The sequence below is a fragment of the Pinus tabuliformis genome, chromosome Q, assembly GCF_031772625.1.
Source record: "Pinus tabuliformis cultivar Carrire ecotype Pingquan chromosome Q, CPIR1, whole genome shotgun sequence".
In the NCBI taxonomy this organism is placed as follows: domain Eukaryota; kingdom Viridiplantae; phylum Streptophyta; class Pinopsida; order Pinales; family Pinaceae; genus Pinus; species Pinus tabuliformis.
The window spans coordinates 560,654,610-560,674,321 of record NC_142296.1 but is presented as its reverse complement, the minus strand read 5'-3'; the positions used below and the strand labels follow the sequence as shown (position 1 = coordinate 560,674,321).

The 19,712-nt window shown below is 38.2% G+C and overlaps 1 protein-coding gene across 2 annotated transcripts in view; it reads right to left on the bottom strand.

Moving 5' to 3' along the window:
• Positions 1-19,712, bottom strand: part of LOC149220671 (uncharacterized) — a 341,673-nt gene that overhangs the window by 298,695 nt on the left and 23,266 nt on the right. For both annotated transcript variants that reach the window (XM_089384854.1, XM_089384853.1), the window contains exons 2-4: positions 10,568-10,634; positions 10,358-10,455; positions 10,156-10,256 (exon numbers count right to left, since the gene is read on the bottom strand). In XM_089384854.1, the coding sequence (XP_089240980.1) occupies positions 10,156-10,256; positions 10,358-10,455; positions 10,568-10,622 (254 nt within the window). In that variant the 5' untranslated portion in view covers positions 10,623-10,634. The remainder of the gene's footprint in view (positions 1-10,155; positions 10,257-10,357; positions 10,456-10,567; positions 10,635-19,712) is intronic.

Here is a 19,712-nt window from a genome sequence, read left to right as displayed (position 1 = left end):
GATTTACAACTTGATTTAATTAACTCCCCCTCATTCATTTCATCCCTTTATTTACTAATTTCCCCATCCACAAGTAAATTCTAATACTAAAAATCCTTCAAGTCATAAAGACTCAGAGCATTTCTTTGACTTTTGGTGGGACCGGACCCTCAGCTTAATGACTTATGGATATCAAGTGTTAAAATTCCCATCATAAAATTAATTTCCCTCCATTACACTAATAAAACCTCTTTTCCTAAGGTTAAACTTCATTTGCCTATGAAAAGTAAACAACCCCATGTTGAATTCCATTTCATTCAAAATACCCACAAAAAGATTTAATCCTAAGTATGAATTGTAAGTGAATAAAGTGCGCAAAATTTACATTTATGCTTAAGGGTACGTTCACTCCGCTCATTTCATATTAATTCTTAACATAATATTATAGTTCCCAATATACCTTTTCTCGTGTATAATTAAATCCCTTATATAATACCCCAACCCTTAGTTTAGCTATAAACTATACTTTATCCCATATACCTGACTTAATTCGCCGCTTCGCCGTAAAGCTAAACTAATCCCGCCATTAAACCCTGCCCGATCATTTAATCCCATGATTAAATCCTAAATAATCCCAAACCGCCAAGGATTAAAGCCCTGGGCCCCCCGAAACCTATGCTCATATCATCTGCGCACATCCCTTGCCCGACTGTCGTTCGATCATCAGCGCCCACATCCGATGGTCCACAGCCATATCGGGTTCATCCGATGATCGACCTTTACCCGCCCGATAAAGTGGTTTTGCCCAACCCCCTATCTGCTATGTGTCAAGCGCTGGAATAGATCAGGTGACCCCTCCAAAATACCGCCTCGTCCATGAAAGCAGTGTGATGGCTCAGGAAACCGCCTCCCTGCTCAACCCGAAAAACTGCCCACTGTTCATTTGTAAAATTACTCGCCAAAAAGTGACCGTTGCTCAATAAAAAGGCCAAGAAGCCCTATTTCGCCTTTTTCGCTCATTTTCTTTGTAAAACCTCTGCAAACCATTGCGACACCTGCACACGCTAAAATCGCCAATTAACCTCAAATTCCACTCTTGAAGAAGCTGCAGAGACCCCAATCAACCTCTCAATCCGTACCAGAGCCATTCAAACTTCTAAAGTTGCCGAGAACACTGAATTTGAAGCTAATTCACCCAATTCCAGGTATTTGAAGACAAATTACTATACAACCCTTTCAATTTGAAAACGTTCAGTCTTTAAGAGTTTTAATTAAGTAAAATTAATTGAAATTACTTTTAAAACGCATACCTAAACCCTTTTGAAAGCTTCCAATTTCCTTCAAAACCTCTGAATACACCTATAATGCCAAATTAAAATCCACATGAACTGAATTATGGCTGCCCCCGTCGCCATGGATGTCAGAGCTATCACAACTCCCCATTTGGACCTTGCCCACCTCCCCCTGGCGAACAGGGATTTTCAAATCAAAGATACAAGTGCCTATGAAGTCCTGCTCAAAATTCATTGTTTAATTAAGGACAAATATCTAAACCATTCTGATGACATTGGCCTTTGGGACTCCAATTTGCCCAAATACCAGTTTCAACAAGTTCATATCTTTCCTGAGATTTTCCATATGTGCCATGCCTATCACATTCCCAGCTAGAGAGCTATAATGTCCCCTGACCAAAAAGTCTTGTTTACTATCACAGTTGAATCAATCAATGAGATGTTGCAAGTCCAACCAGGTCCAAACCTGACCCCACTCTCAATTGGGGATTTGTTAGACCATTTCACCAAATTGAGTCCATCTAGACTGGCCCAAATATTCCAAACTTTCATTATAGAAGAGTAGCACATTCCTAAATATGCCCCTCCATATGTTTCTGCCATTTTCTCTGAAAGAGGCAAGCAAATTATAATCATGATATCATGTATTCTGGGTTGTACCACTCATGAATTTGTTGATGAGCTCATCCTGGCCTTCATGTCCATTTTCACCCTAGGAAAGCCTCTTGCTACGTTGTACAATTATGCCCAATTCATCGCTGAAAGGATGCATGAACAGTTTACTAGAATGCACAATGAAAGAGTATTCAAGTACTCATTTGTATTATACCACATGTTTCTGTATTATCAGTTAGATAGATTCCCCTTCACCATCTAGAAGCTGGATACTAGAGGCCAACCCAAGTCTGTCATATTTTGGACACCATTATTCCACAAGTATTCATCACCTTACACCTACACAGATTTCATTGACTCTTTTGTCCATCCAGTCATGACCATGCTAACAGGAAGCCCTCCACCCAAAATAAGTCAAGAAATCAAAAGAGTGCTCCAATTATCCAAGCAAAGTAAGGTGGGAGATTGGTACCTTTACCAAAACCACACTAAAATAAGAATCTATGGTTGCCAGCTTGCCCCATACAAACTGCCCAAATACCTCCTTATGAGGTTATTTGCTCTAGAGTATTATAGGCAGATAATGAACTCTGATGAAGTCAACTTTGTCTCGGCCAAGAAAAGAACTCAGTTCAAGGTCAAAAATCAGTTAGGCCCTTTCATCTGCAATTCTAGAGAAGCAGATCAGATTCTGCAACAAGTGAAGTTCCAAAACAGTTTCATATGGAGGTATGACCCCCAAGGGTTTATGACCAGGCTAAGACAAAAGGTCAAATTGGGACCTTACATTCATCATCCCATACCAAAAATTGAAAGATATGCCAATCAATCTAAGTGGTTGGAAAACACTCTCATAGACAGGGATAATACAAAGGTAGATGTTGAAAATACCTTGTTTTATTTAGAGAGACAGCTTGATGAAAGCTCATTCCTGTAGGTACCGGAGCACGAAGGAACCATGAGTACCCCTACTATTTTGCAAACTCCTTGGAATGAGGAAAAGAATCCCCAAAGGAACGGAGAGGAAGCCTCCAGTTCAGGCATGGACACATCCAATGTATAGTATGAAGCCAGCCAGAGTAAAAGGCCAAGGCTCAATCCTGTTTCAGAACAGGAAGACACAAAAGGCTCAGTAGAAATAACTAATACTAAGTTAGACATGAGCAAGGGCACAACTCCATCTGGAGAAACACAAGAGCCATCTACATCACAAACTCAAATGTTAGAAAGGTAGCTCAGTGTAGAAGTCTCCTCATTCAGTAGGCTTGCTGATAAAGATAGGGACATTAAGGACAAATTCAAATACATCAAAATGAGAAATGAGAAACTGAAGGCACAGTCTTATGCACAGTATCTCAAGCTTACACCTACCAATCAAATGAGGTTGATGTCAGCTTTTGACATCAAGGAAGGAAAGATGCAAATGTCCTTCATAAATCCAACTGTGCAACAACCAAGAACATCAGCAGATTTCAAGAAGATTGATTTTGAGGTATTGGCAAGGGATATTCATCCCATTGACCAAATTGAATTTCACAAACAGGCTGGAGAAATGATTTACTCCACCCTTACAGGAAAAGCCATAGCTTCCCATCAGTTGCAGAATTCATTGAACAACATTTCAGCCCAGTATCAGTTGGAAAAGGCCTCCTCACAGGCCAAAGACACCAGAATCAAGTCTTTGGAAGACTTAGTGATTGAATTGGGACATGATCCCAAAGACATCAAAGCTATTGAACAACTAATCAAGAAAAAGAATGATGACATTGCAGCACTCAAGAAGCAATTGAAGATACCTCAACTACAACATCCCCAGACACAGGAAGTATTGGAAAATCAAACAAGGCATGAAGAGTTGATGGACTTAGTCCTTAAACTAAATGATCAGTTGAGGGAGACAGAAAAGGAATTGGACAGTTTAATCCAATTGAAGCAAAGTGATATTGGCACTACATCAGTGAATGTCATCCCAGCAGTCACCACGGCTGTTCCTTCCACATTGGCAGCCTCATTGGCTCCCACAGCTCCAATGGCCATAGCACAACTAGTTTCTACAGAGTCTACATCAGCAGCAAGTACATCAGGTGAAGAAGCAGCAAGGTTGGTTAAAGCTATGGAAGAAATGTCCATACAGACAACAGAGATGAATAAGCTCAAAGAAAAGGTGACAAGCTTGGAAACTGATTACAAGCTTGCCAAAATCATGCACAAAGAAGAAGTGCAAAAAGCTGCCAAGATGAGTGAGAGATTGAAAGCCATGGAGAAGGACCTAACACTAAAAGAACCCCTTGGGCAGGCTAAGGAACTACTATGGGCCAATATCATTGACTCTGTCAATGATATTTGGCCATCTATTCAGGTGATTTTTGAACAGATAGATTTAATAAAGATGGCTACAAAGGCCATCCAAAGAGTAAAAGAAGAATTAGGAGAAATGCCAGAAGAAGCTACCAGAATTATCCAATTCCTTAACAGTAAGAATAAGTATGAGCTTCAGGAATTGGAAATAGAGGACAGAACAAAGACAATTTTGGAGGTGAGAAAGGTCCTCTCCAAGAGAAACTTAATGCTAAACTTGGAGGACAAGTGTCAGAATATGCAAGTAGCCATTGACAGATTTATGGCTAAGTTTCAAATTTTGAGAGAGAAAGGGTTACCCAGTCCCTTAGTGATAAATGACAAGCTCATGACACAAGAGGATTACAACAACAAAATCAGAGAGATAGAAAAAAGAATAGGTCAACACATCATCAATCAAGACAATGCCAACAGGCAAAGTACTCTACCAGACATTTGAAAACTTGTTTTACCTCCAACATGAGGTAAAACACTTGTTTATCAATAAGCCTACTTTTTCCAAATACACCGAGGTAGATGAAATATATAGGAGGATGCTAAAAATCCAATTACCTGATGCTGAAACATGGGAAAAATTGACTGATTTACTGTAGAAAAATGCAGTAAAAAAGTTAAGGTACAGTAAAAGTGAAAAAACATGGTAAAAGGATGAAGACAGATCAGCAGAGTCAAAGTGTATCAGTGTCAAAGTGTATAAGATGAAAGGCTAAAGTAAATGAATCTTCCAGCGTGAAAGATCAAACAACAAAGCAGCATAAAGAGCTAAAAACCAAAGTTCCAAACCATAAAAGCCAGCAGTACCAAAATAAAAGGCACAGCGTGAAGCAGTTCAATAGTTGTCTCTATCTTCTTGCAAGAAGATATTTTTATTTCCTAAATTAAATCTCAAATTAGTTTGAGATTTTTTGTAATAAACTTTTGTATAAATACTTCACAATTCGAAGTATGTAGGTGTGGATTCTATTAGACATTTCTATAGACTTTTTGATCAAGAAGAACCAGAAGGTTATTGTATCAGTTGATGAGCCAACAAGCTGGATTGATTAATAAAGATCAGACTGTTCCAAGGATTCATGTGTTGAGCAAATTTCAGACAAGTATTTTCATGTGTTTTTGTCATTTTTCTCAAAGTTATTCATAATCTTATATGTGTTTCAATATAAATGCTATAACTGGAATAATATTTCAAAACTTGTTTAAATCACACTCTATTTTAACAGTTAAGCATTTGAATGTTTTCTTCTGATATTTAAATTAAAGAATTCTTAATTGCTCTTTGGTTTAGATTGATTTCATGAATAATCTAGGTTAAAGGATTCTTAACTGCCCTTTGATTTCGATTACCCCTTCCTTCCTCATTCATTATCCGGGTCTGAGAACCCTTAACTGCTCTCTCACCCCGAGTGAAACCCTTTCACCCCTCTCAAACATCTGAAATACACTCTGCTATCTTGCCCTTGGAACATCCCCTTTACTGAGTTTATCCAGTCTTGCTTCCTTATCAGTTGACTCCATAGCCCAATGGTCTAAAAGACATCAATTTATCCATCTATTTAACAGATCCCACCACCCAATTTCAAACAAAATCAAAATTCCTTGAACAATCATAGCTAGCCTAAAACTTCTTAACTAAAACAAAGTTAAATCTTAAAGAGAGAGCCTTCTCTGAGCATCAGGAAGACTAGGTCCTGATCTCCAAAAGTGGATAGTGGTTACCTTTGGTTTTTCCTTCTTATTACTTCAAAGGAATTATCAGAGTGATAACAGATCAGAGATTTGTCAGGAAGCATCTGTAAATTTTCTCACTTCTGTTTTGCTAGTTGTAATTTGTACATGAGATTTTGCTGAAGAATAATAAAGAAACCCTCATCTACTGCACATGTTTTCCCACATTGGGTTTTTCCGGGGACGATTGTCCAAAAATGACTATGTCATTGTGATTGTATTTGTGCCAGTGTTTTTCCTTGCATTTACTTTCTGCAATATTTTAATTGTGAAGGCTGCAGTAAAATATATTTCGATATTTGCCTAAGAACACTGTGAATAACCTATTTTTGAGATAATTAGAAGAAATAATATTAATCATTGCAGTTATATTTCTGTTTAGAAATTTTCACATGGTATCAGAACTTAGGTAAAGCAGAAAAAAAGAGCTAGAAGATCTAGCGTTGAAGGAAGAAAGGAATTCGAAATTCCTGCAGGGGTAATAATTCGAATCTCCAAGGGGTTTGCACAGTTCAAGCGAGGAGGATTAGATTTTCATGGTAAAACTCTCTCTGAGTGAGTCAATAGAGAGGTAAGTTTTCCTGATTGAAATTTGTCAGTGGCAAAAGGAACAACGCAGCAGGGATTCGATGAAGAGGGGTTTTCTAAGGTGGGATGTAGTTTTTCCTACATCAGTGGCTGGGGTAGGATAGCGTCAGAAATTAGTTGAAAATAGCACAAGATGGATACTCAAAGTGTCTCAAAGTTGTCTACCAGATTAGAAGAAGAATTTGCGTGCCTAGAAAATTCAGTGTTAGCAAATGTTTGGTACATTGATAGCGGGGCTTCAGCTCATATGACTGGAGTACGAGAACATTTCTTGAGCTATCAAGAAGAACAAATGGACTTCCAACTTACTATGGGAAACAGAACGAAATGTACTCCCGTAGGGAGAGGCACCATAGCATTTCAGACGGAAGCAGGGACCAGCATCTGAGCCACCAAAGTTCTGCATGTGCTAGGATTAGGAATGAACTTGAATTCAGTGTCCCAGTTACAGGACAAGGGATACGATGTATACTTCATAGGAAAGAAAGTATACGTCAAGCATCCAAGCTGGACGAAGAAGAGGCAAATTGGGATTCGAACCAAAAAATTGTATAGGTTGCAGCTTGAGTCACCAATGGCACTGATAGGCAGCAACTATAACGGTGAAAAGGAACGAAATGAATTATGGCACAGGCGAATGGGGCACTTACACCATGGACCATTGAAGATGGTCAGAGAGACTGTTACAGGAGTACCGACCCTTAGTAGTGAACATGATGACTTATGCCAATGATGCATGCTAGGGAAGTATGCTAAAGCATCTTTTTCCAGAAGTAACAATAGAGCAGAATGTGTATTGGGATCGATACACTCAGATATCCATGGTCCAATGTCCACAAGAGCTCTTAGTGGTGGCGAATACTTCGTCACTTTTATTGATGATCACTCCAAAAAAACCTGGATCTATTTCTTAAAGACCAAGGATGAGGTCTTTGATCGATTTAGAGAGTTTAAGGCTCTCGTTGAAAATATGATAGGGAAAAAGGTCAAGGTATTGCGTTCAGATAATGGTGGAGAATATACGGACAGAGACTTCACAGATTTCTGCGCAAACGAGGGCATCAAAAGAGAGTGGACAGCTCCATATAATCCGGAGCAAAATGGAGTAGCAGAGCGGAAAAATAGAACTAGTGTTGGGGAAGCCAAAGCTATGTTGTATGGTCAGGATCTACCTAAGTATTTATGGGCAGAAGCTTGCAACACAGCGGTGTATATCCAAAATAGAACTCCTCATAGAGCATCGGTGAAGGTCCGTAAAGAGCAGGGAACTTTAGCTGAGGTGACAATGGGCTATTGCTCCATCATTGCCACTTGACCTAGTAGTTGCTCCATAGGAAACCCTCTTGGGCCCCCTACTAGTTTGAGTGGTAACAATCCCCATTAATGAGGGGACCACCAGTAGTTAGGGTTTTTTCTATTGAAAAGCTATTTAAAGAGATAACAGACTATGGAATGTTTGTCTCATCTTGTGTATTCGGAGCTTTTCTTAGTGAAAAGGTCACCCCACCTTAGGAAGCAAGTGAAAATTGTTTCCTTCTTCGGAATATCTTAATACAAGGGTATCTCTTACATCATTCATATTGTTGTCTCTTGTATCTGGTCAATGTAATTATTCTCTGTATACTTGGATGTGTTTCAATATTAAGGGTTAAGGAACACTACATATGCCCTCCTACAGTTTCATACAGCAGTCAATGAGTAGATGGGCATTTATGGAGTGAGAAATAGAGGATGCATGCATGCTTTACCTTCCTCTTCCACCATAGTAGACAGTAACAGCAGTATGCACTCCCTCTGCAGTTCTGTACAGCAGTTAATGGGGACATGGGGGCATTTATGGAGAGAGAGATAGAGAGCACATGCATGTCAAAACCGTGAATGCACCATCCTCAGTTCAGTTCCAATTTAGATGCTTTCCCATATTCAACAGTTTGGTTCTATTTTTTAGTTTTTCTTTAGTTAGTAGTTGCATGCACAGTGAGTTAGAAGGCACAGTTCACTGGTTGGACTAGGTGCTTATGTATGTGGATGCAGTCCTAGTTCAGGTGCTGATCCCAATGAGGATGCATGCTTGCATGCCTCTGTTCATCTCTAGTAGAGGCACACTTCGTATGGTTCATCTATCAATGCAAGGAAGGCACATTAGGGTCAGGGTTTGATACTTTCCATTGGTGCACTGTTGTGCATGTGTCCAGATTCATTGTACCTTCTCTTATTCCTACTCTATAAAGGATAAGCAGGGTGCACCACCGTGGTGTTTCAAGAGTTTGACTCTTGAGCTACAGGATTTTTAATTTACTGTTTTCAGATTTAATATTAAAAAAGTGATGCTGCTTTTAGAGTTCAGATTTGCATGTTTGTTGGTGATATTATTATCAGTATATGTTAGTAGGTTAACCTACTCAGTAGCTGTTGTTTTAATTGATGTTTTCAGTTTTTATCTACCTAGAATTTCAAGTTAAATTCCTGAGTCCCAAATCTACTTACTATCGTGTGAATTTTTACAGTAACACTGTCGAGAACCACTTGGACAAAAAGAAGAGAAAGCTCCAGTAATTTTTCACAATTGCACATAAATAGAAGTTTTACCCTGTGAATTCTAGTAGGTAATTGGTTAAGTACCCCTCGAAGTAGCAAGGAGATCAAATGAAACTCAATTTTGCAGAATCCATAAAAACCTAGTTCTTAACATCAATGTTGGGCATCAATTGATGGCTATGAGTTTAGCCCCCTCATTTTTTGTCAATTTCCACTAATGGGATATAATAGGGCCAATACGAAAAGAGATGCTACCATACACTAAAAACTGATATTTGGCTATCATTACATATATATTTGTTGTTGATGTTTTATGCTGATGGTTTGTCTTGAGATTTCCATTTTCTTTCACGCAAGGCATAGAAGCCTGTGGCTGAATTGTTATGTTCCAGCAAGTACTGACTCAAACCTGTCATCTCTAATTGTACTAATCCTATCATGTTAAGCAAGAATGTAAATAAAATGTTCAATTCCCCTTTATGATACATCACTTGTGTCTATAAATGGAAGAACGTGGCTGAAAGTATTACAAGAACACATATAGAAATAAATTTATCCAGGGCATTCACATCAGTGTTGCAGAAATCTCCAATTCTTAGACTTTTCTGAGTTTTATAGGTCCGAGTTTATTCTTGTTGAGTTTGGCCAACTTTTTGCTGATAACAAGTTTCGCAACACTGATTCACATAATTTGAAAAGAGGCTTCAGATATATGACAGTGCAATTTCAGACACAAGCTACTAAATTTGGACTCATAAGCAAGCTGTGGAGTTTTATACCACTTAGAAGTACAACTGTCATGCAGACACTAAATAACGTATTCAGATTTAATAGTTCACCATTTTACAGCTCAACATTTATATTAGATCATAGAACAAATCCTAACTTAAACAAAAATCACTTGTTAATTTATGCACATATAATTGTTATTATTATCTGTTATTTATCAAACTTTTATTTTGAAATAATGCAACCTGTTTTGTTATTAAATCAGCATGAATGTTCCTACATTCACAAGATGGATTTTTCTTTTTTGGGGGGAGAAAATTCAGAAACCAACCTGACAGGAATTTTCAATTCACTTGACACATTGGACAGGTAGAGAGAAAATAGACGCTCATCATAAAAGCCAATAAGGTAAATTTGAGCTAGATTAGGTATCTGCAACAAAGACACACATTTCCTTTCAGCACATTTCAGTATTCCAATTTCCAAAGAATCCTTCAATGACCATTGGCAAGATTTATGTAAAATTAAGGTACCTTCTTGCAAGCAAGTATAGGATGATGGACCATTGGAAACCCAGCTAAAGGGAACAGAGGCTTCGCTATGTTGAGAGAGAGAGGCCTAAAACGTGTACCTGAAAATACTCCGGATATACAAAAACAAAATAAGAAGAGCTAAAAAAAACAAAAGAATTATATTCTTCATGAAATCTACCTAAGCAGGGCATCTCCAAGTCATATCCTCACCTTTTGTTGGCCCTCCCACCATGATGACAGCAATCACTTTGCCTTCACCTGCCATCCTTGCTTCGTCCTGAAAATTTTATATCTTAAGGAATCAAATACATTGGAGAAAAGATATCATCTGTTTTTTTTATCAGTAATAAACCTGGAATTGACTGCACACAAAGGAAAAAAACACAATGCAATATTCTTTTACCGAAAATCTAGGTTATCTAATGCATGGACAAGGATAGGTTTGAAGTACATATTTATGTTCAAACTATTTCTGATAGGAGAGTCGCCAACTTGAAGATTGCTTCTAGATAAGTACCTAATAAAAAGCCTTTAGCACTACAATACTGCATGCATTAAGGATGAATAAAGCAATGCATTCTCCAAGTACCAGTGACTTTTGAGTACATGATGATAGATGGGAACTTAGTTGACCTTACTTGGACTACTGTTCATTGGTCACTAGCTCGTGTACCTTTGCAGCCAGCATGTCTCACTTTTCATTCTGCTCACACTAATCTCAGCTTTTGTAGTTTATTTATTTTGTACCTACCTATTTGTTATCATGCAAATTTGTACTAAGAAGAAAGAACAGATCCGAGTGATAATTATAGGCAATCTAGCTCTGCCACCACTAGATGCCTCTCCGTCTGGGCTGATGCTTTTCCAGTCACAGGAGGTGTCCCTAGGGTTTTTTTATGTGCTGTTATTTCTGTGTGTAAATATGTATAAACTTAGAATAAATCATCACACTAAGCTTCCCTCAACCACCCAGAAAGTGCCCTAGAATAGGGTAAAAACTATAAATGAAATTGCATGAAGTAGGATTAGTTTTGCAATTAAATTTCAGCAGCAATACGGAATGAGGAGAAGAATATGAATTTTGAGTGTGTTGCCCCTCATTTTATATGAGGCCCACACATGTGATTTTCACCACACATGTCACAGGTTTGCAGGATCATGCTAACGGAACATTTGATGGACTAGGGGTATACAGTCTTGGCTTGGAGAATTGTGCTCAGTTGAGATTCATGTGGTCTCATCTTTGGATTGATTGTCATGATTTATTCTCTTCATATTGCATATTTTATTTTTTATTAATGTATCATCCTCCTAGTAGATATTTTGATGAGTTGATTGGATGGAATGCTCTACCTCACTCATTCAGTGTTTTGCAGCATTATGGTATTATCCTAGGTATATTTGTTCATTATGTTGAGAGAGTGCTCAACCTTTCACGCATGGCTGATGATGTTCTAGCACTCATATTGGTTAGATGTTGATGAGTTTTGATGTCATTTAAAGCTACTGGTGGGACACCCTAGTGCATTTGGGAACTCTTGGCACGTGGATCTATTCTTGTTGACGCGTTCTACTCTCTATCCCTATTAGAATGCTCCCTTGATCTCCTCTTTCTTGGCAATATGTTGAGGTGTTGGCACATGTTGTCACTTGCTTGATGGGGCTGTCCCCTTACTTCATGGACCTTTCCTGCACTCTCTTTTAGATTGATCTTCAGTTGTTTCCATGGTATTTGATAGAGGTTGATGGCATATGCACGTTGTTATATGTGGTGGTTCTGCTTTGAGAAGACTTTGTGATTATCTTGGAGGATGTGCCATCATCTATGCACGTGGTACTAAGTTATACCCCTTTTTGAGCTCTCAATTGGATACGTCACACTTTTAAGCACACATTTCTTGAGCAGTTATGTTATTCTATAATGTCCCTCTTTGAATGTTCACTCCAAGATTAAAAAAAGTTATAAAAGAGAGACCCGTGGTATCCTGATGATAGAAGAGAGATTGGAGCTAACTCTTTGGGCATGCATAATCATTTCCTTATATCGATTTGGAGAGCTCTTGTGACTTTGGAGTGCTAAGGGTGAAACCCTTGAGCAATTTTGTTTCGGTGGTAAAACAAACCCACCCTAGCAGTTGAAAAGGAAGGATCACTCAGATCTTTCACAAGTATTTATTGTTGAAGATTCGTCTCATTGTCAGGTAGAGCCAAAGATCATGGGATTCTTGGGAGGTTGTATTTTCCATCTGCAATTTGTATTTTCTTAGTAGTTTGAGCGATTGTTTGTTGGGACATGGCAACAAAAGGGAGGGCCGAACCAGCCATCAAATCTGCTACAATATAGTAATTTACAACAGTGTAAGGGGACATTTCAATGCTCTCATCATCTCCTATTTTCCCAGCAAATCATGCCATTAGCCATGGCTATTTATGGGCTTCTAGAAATCTATTTTTGTAACTCATAAGGTTGATCTAGCATGTAATTCCAGGTCAGATTAATAAAACAGATCAGAATATATAGGTTGAGTTTGTTTGTTGTGGCATTTTTGCTTGTGGTATGATGGTTGAGTTATTCGTTTAGCTAGAAGGTATTTTGTGTCAACAATCCCAAGAAGTAGTGGACAAAATTTTTCAAAGATCATCGTCATCATTCAGCATCATTTTTGTCATTGTAAACCCAATATCTACAAGTTTATGTTGTAAATGATTCTAGTATGACTATTAAGCCATGTAATAACACCTAGGTAAGCCTATGTTTTTTGTCAAAGGATTTCATCCTAGGGAGCTTTTTAACCTCCCTAAATTATGTGTGTTTATAAACACGGATAATTGGCAGAGTTTTTCTCCTAGATGAACCCCAAAGCTAGAGTGGAATTTGTCCAAGGTTTTAGGTGAGTCCTAGTGTTTAACGAGTCTATCTATTTTTTATACTAGATCATGTGTCTTGTTGCAGAATTGGGTAATGTCTTGAGGGTCTATGTCTAAATGTGTATTTCCCCTTCTAAGGGTTGAATTTGTAATATCTTGATGTAAAAAATATTTTAGTGCATGATCCCTCATAGTTAGGTACCATGGCTAAAATATTTTGAGGGTGGAAAAATATTTAATCCCCACTTGAGTCATTAATTTATTTTTTATAGCAAAAAATTAAAATAATTAGTCAGAAAATAAATTAATTTTGAGTCAAAAATTAAGTTGAGAGAAATTAAATTCTCTCCAAGTGGAAAATATCAAAAATTCGTGGGTCAAAAGATAATTAAATTTTGAAGGACCCCCACCAAGCGAAAAATAGACTTTTTAAGAAAAATTGACCCCTTGGACCTTGGTGGTTAAGTCAAAGTGAATATTTTGAGGATATTAGTCCAAATATTGTTTTTTGGATTAATTAAAAAGGGGTTTTAAGAGAAATTCGAAAATTTCCTCAAACTAAAAAATAAAAATCCAATCGACGGTGGAGATCATGTTATTTCAAATGAAGATCGATGGATGATATAATGATTACTGATGTACTAAGCAAGGCTCTGCTGAAAATTTTTTGCACTTAATAAAAAGTCTTTGGGGTTCAATTCAAGGTGTCTTTCATTCGCTGATTTGTGGTACGTGTTGGATGTTTATTTGATATGCTTTAAGTTATTATATTGAGATTATTATTTCAATTTCCAGTAGTAGGAACATCTATTGGTATAGGTATCTTGCCTTAGGTATTGGGTGAGAGTAAATGCTCTAGATCTAGCGAAGTCTAGTAGGTATCTTCAGGCTTATAAATCTATTGTATGAATCAAACCCCTTTTTTAATAATCTATCATTTGAAGTGCATTGAGTTACCAGTTGCTCCAGCCCTTGGCCTCCAAGTTCACAAATTATAAGGGGATCACACCCTTGTTTGGCTCCAAGTTTTAATCTAACGAATATCTTATGCAGGAGGGCTTTTGCAAAAAATTAAAAATTTATTCTCTCATTATTTCCAAAATTATTTTACTTGTGCCATAAAGTTTAATATACTTATGAGAGAAAATTTTATTTTGTAAAATATTGTAAATTAATTTTCCACTAACCCTTGTTTATTTTTTGAAATTTTGGGGTTTTTATTTTGAGATTTTTGTATATATCGGTTATTTGGGATTCTATTTCTCCATTTGTGCAGGTGCCAGCAACAAGCAGCAATAAGAAATTCAATTTTGAAAAAGCCCAGCCTTGTCCAACAACAAAAAAATGTTGGGGTTTCAAGGGCTCCTAGGCCCTAGAAGGAAGTCGTCCAGCCTTTTGGCCTGGTCAATCAAGAGAGGAAGTCTGATCTAGGCCCTTGAGGGTAAGATCTAGCCTTCCAAGTTCCTTTTGCTCAACATCTAACTGGAAAGAGGAGGCCGCAAGCATTTTTGGTCACTTTGTTGGGGTTTTGAAGCGATTTTTCAAGTTTGAAGGCTAATATTTTGTGTTGTAGGGGTGATGTAAGGGCTTGGAGGTTTAGGAAGGCTGTCCGTAGGTATTTTAAGTCCCTTTAGGCCTGGCCGCAATTCCTCGGGGCTTCTTTTTGGGTAGCAGCAGCCCTTTTAAGGGCTAGTTTCCCTAGCCGCAGGCCCTAGGGCCTTCTTCTTGGCAGCCGCAGCCCTTTTGCAGGCTTTTCCTCTTGGTCGTAGGCCTTAGAGGCTTTATTTTACCTAGCTGCAGTGTTTTCTTGCCTTGAAATTGGGTTTTGTAGTGGTTTTCATGCTAATGGTTTGTGGTTGCAGACCTAGGGCATCATTGGTAAGTGTTTTGAAGTTGGTTTTGTATTGCATGTGAGCTAACATTGGTGTTGCAGGTGTTGGAGAAGATCTAGTCCACCCGGGAAGTCAACTAGGCATCAAAACAAGGCCCTAGGGTCAAGGGTTTGCCCTCTAATCCCTTCCATTCCTTACATTCAACTGAAGCATCATCCTAGCAGTGGAAAAGGGCCCTAAAAACTCACTCACACAACCATATAATTATTGCACAATAATCTCAAAGTGATAAATCAAATTTTGTGCCTTGATTTTCTAGCTTTCTTTAGATTCTGGGAAGTCTGATATACTGCTTCTAAGGTCTGATATAAGCATATAAAAATCTGGTATATATTTGTTCAGTAGTAAGAAATCACTTTAAGAAGACACTAATTGCACCAGAACTCATTTCTAGACACTTGATCCTCACTTCTATTGTTAAATTCTATTAAAAAAGGGATTAAAGTGGGCTCTCCTAAAAGAGTAATCATTAAAGTGGTAAGGTGATCTTTGAAGTAGTCTTAAACTCACTTATTGCATCATTAGCATATCTTTGCCCGTGTCTCCATTTTTCATTTTGCATCACATCTCATTTTCAAAGTTGCACATTGTCATTGATTGTTAAGTAACACAATTGAAAAGGATCCTCTTGTTATCTTGCAATTTGCATCTTGCACCATTTGGTTTTTTATACTTCAGCTAGTAACATCTTGCAATTCTCTTGTTGCATTCTTGCATATCATATGTTCACTATTGGAAATTCTCATCTTTTGTGCTCCTAACATAAGTAACAAGCAAGTTGTGTTCTTTAATTAGCTTTCACAAGATTGATAAGGTTCTAAAGGGTAAAGTTAATGGGCTCATAGAGCATCTTGTTATTGATAAGAGAATTTTTGAGCATCTCTCTTTCATCCCTAATTGTCATATTACATTGATATTTGTGCTCTAATCAATTCACAAGTAGCATTGATCTCTAAAGGAAATTTTAAGGAGCAAATCTACTTGGTGTCATTGCATTGATAAGGTCTCAAATTGGAAATTGGCATAGCATATTTCTCTTTTGGATCTCTAATTAGTAAGTTCTACTGTTCCTTGACCATTGGGAAATTGGTTCACTTATTGCTCCTAATAAATAAAAGTGTTATCTATCATTATTTCATTTAGAGCATTGTTTTATCTAAGAACATTGGATTATTGAGAATTGTTAATTGTGCTAAATCAAACTGTCTTGCTTCATTTAAGATTGTCTTTAAGTTGCTCTCTCGAATTGTTCTCGTCATTCTTGAAACACCTTAATACATATAAAAATCCCGTTGAAGCAAATCATTCGTCCTCTTGCATTTTTCATTTTAAGTTAGTTTTGCATCTTAAAATTTACCTCCAATCATAAGCTTGGTTGATAGAAAGATGGGGCCACCCCTCTTTATTGGCTTGCAACACTTGACCCTTGCACTAAGGTTAAAACAAGTGACCTTGCAGTTCTCTTGTGGGCAATCCCTTGTAGGAACAGAGGCACTTGGGTTGTTAGAACTCAACAGGAGGTATCGTTAATGAGGGCTTAGCCTCCTTCCCTTGGACTTCTTTCTACAACCTTCTCACGAGACTTGCTTCAAGACGGTTGGATTGAGGATTATCACCTAGAATAGGCATTCTAACTAAAATTAATCAAGAGCTTGCATCTCACTTAGTTTTAGGTATTGCATTTCATATAGGATAGTTTCTCATCCTAGCAGCGACTGTTCATCCGTTAACTTGGTATCTTAATTCATATTGTGCAAGTAATTTGACTCCTAAGGCATTGACCTTTAATTAACAAGTTTAATCAAGTTGTGTTAAATAATCAAACTTTCCAATTATCCTTAACCAAGTTGCTAGGCCATTCAGTGGTGTCTCCTAAATTCATCATCTTATCCACAGGGACTACTTAGCCTGCTATAGGGAGACAACTTAAATGGAGAGGGTTGGGATCACAGTGACAGCACCTGCCCTGAGAGTTGTTGCAAATATAGTGTACAATTTGGGCAACAACAGTATTATTAAACAAAACTATTATATTGGTTGAATTTATTTGTTGTGATATTTTGTTTTGTGTATACTAGTTTATTTGCTTGTCTAGAAAGAGGGGATTTTACAGTGGTATCAGAGCGAAGGTTTTCCTTCCAGCCTGTGAGTGCATTCTATCTTGATGTCTCTAGATGATAAGGAATACATCGGCTACAGGAAACAGAGAAAGGGTGATAACAATCTTCACTCATAATCAGAGGAACACATGAGGGACAGGAACAAACAACTCGAGGGAAGCACTATGAATATTCCAAATGACCTTGTGAGGGGGCAACAACAATTGTTTCAACTTATAGAAAATAATCAAGGGAACCAAAACAAAGCCAGCAACAATGGTTCAAGAGGATCAAATGGTAACAATGGGAAGTTGGAACCATGTTGAAGGGAGCAACACCCATATCCTAGTTCAGAATAATCCTCGGACGATGAGGGGAGTGACTCCTAGACCTCTCTTAACTTAGTTCCTGGAAGAAAAACCAGTGGGAAATCAAGGACAACAAAGACTTGGTGAAGGATTCTCTAATTATTCGAGGGAGTATTAGGCTCTTGGTGAAGAATTTCATGCAACCATGTCCTTACAAGATTTTTGTACCATTAAATACAGGAACAGGCCAAGAGAATACAACAGGGGCTCACAAAATTATGATCTTGCACGGAAGTTGGGGAAATTGTCCATTCCTTCTTTTGATGGTTCATCCAAATGCACTGTCAGACATGGGTTCAAAAGTTGGACACATATTTTCAACTCAACTTTATGTTGGAGATAGAGGCCATCAAATTTGCTATAAGGGAGAAGCTCATGAGTGGTGGTACCATGGGCTAGTCACTTTGGGGCATTTGAGAATTACTTCATACCTAGACTTCACACAGAGGCTAATGACCGATTTGATAAGGAACTAAAGATACATTTAAGAGAATTGGCATAGCTCAAACAGACAAGTATAGCAGATGCTTACATTTCAAAATTTCATAGGCTCGTAGTCTTGGTGACAGATGTGTCAAAGCAAAAACTGATTATGTTATTCATCGAAGGATTATTTGAACCCCTGTGTGGTTGAGTTAAGGCCTTCAACCCAGAATCTCTACAAAATGTTATCATCAGAACCCGAGACATGAAGGATGCAGTACCAAATAATAAATTCTCTCCCAAACCTTTCCTTCCTCAAAAGAACAAAGACAAGAATCCCTTCCAGAAGGAGTGGACCGAGAAAGACAAATTGGATAATGAGGTTCGAAAGGAATTGAGAAAGAAGAAACTCTAGTTTAGCTGTAAGGAGCCTTTGGAACCAAGTCAAAGGTGCATAGGGAAGGGCAAGGCGCATTACATAGAGGTGCTCTCAAACAGTGAGAAGGAAGAGGAGGCAAGATAGGTTCATGGCGATGAGCATAGCGGTACGAAGGATGAGCAGCCACATGTGGAGACTAAGGGTAGAACTATAGCCACTCTATTAGGCGTCACTAGATATCACATTTTCAGGGCTAGGGGGTAGTATGGAGATAGCATGTCACTATGTCGATTGATGGTAAGGCAACCCAAAACTTCAGTGGCGCAACTCTAGTGGCCAGGAGAGGCATTCCCACAGAAGAATTTGAGGGATTCGATGTTGTGGTAGCTAACGGGAACATTATGACATGCATAAAAAGGGTTCCATAGTTGGAGTTGACAATGGGTAATGACATTGTGACAGATGACTCCTATGTGGTTGAACTAGCAAACACTAATCTCGTATTGGGTGTTCATTGGCTTTATTCTATAGGGGAACACTTGAAGAACTACCAAACAATGGAGATGGAATCCACTACAACAAATGGTAAGAGGATGGATGTGAGGGGCATGTCCTATGGTGCCCCTAAGATTGTTACATCCAAGCCAATGGAAAGCATATTCAGGCATGGTGATGCATCTTGGGCAACAAAGTGTCTAATTACAACACAAAAACCTCTAGATAGCAGTCTGTGTTATCATGTAGCCATTCAGTCGTTGTTGAGCAGACATGACCGGGTTTTAGGGTAGATCCCTTTGGGAATACCTCCTAACAAAGGCTTCGAGCACACCATTGAATTAGAAGAAGGGGCCCAACTCATAATGACTACTCCATACAGGCACCCAAAGAAGTACAAATATGAGATAGAGAAGGCAACCAAGGAGTTATTAGAGATGGGGCATATCATATCGAGTTCCAGTACATTCGCTTCTCCAATAGTCTTGGTTCAGAAGAAGGATGGCACTATGAGGATGTGTATTGACTATCGAGCTATGAATAAGAAAACAATCACAAACATGTATCTCGTTCCCAAGATCGACAAGCTATTGGACGAGTTGCATGGGATAGTATACTTCTCGAAGATTGATGTTAGATCAAGATATAACCAAATCAGGGTCAAGGAGCAGGATGTTCACAAAATGTTAAAATTGGAAACTAGGGCCAAACTCCACATGGGTCATCTTATTTATGACAGCTGATATTATTCTTGGATTCCTCTCTCCGAGAGGTCTAGGATTGATCTAAATATCATCCGATTCTGGCATGTACAAATGAAGTTTGTACACA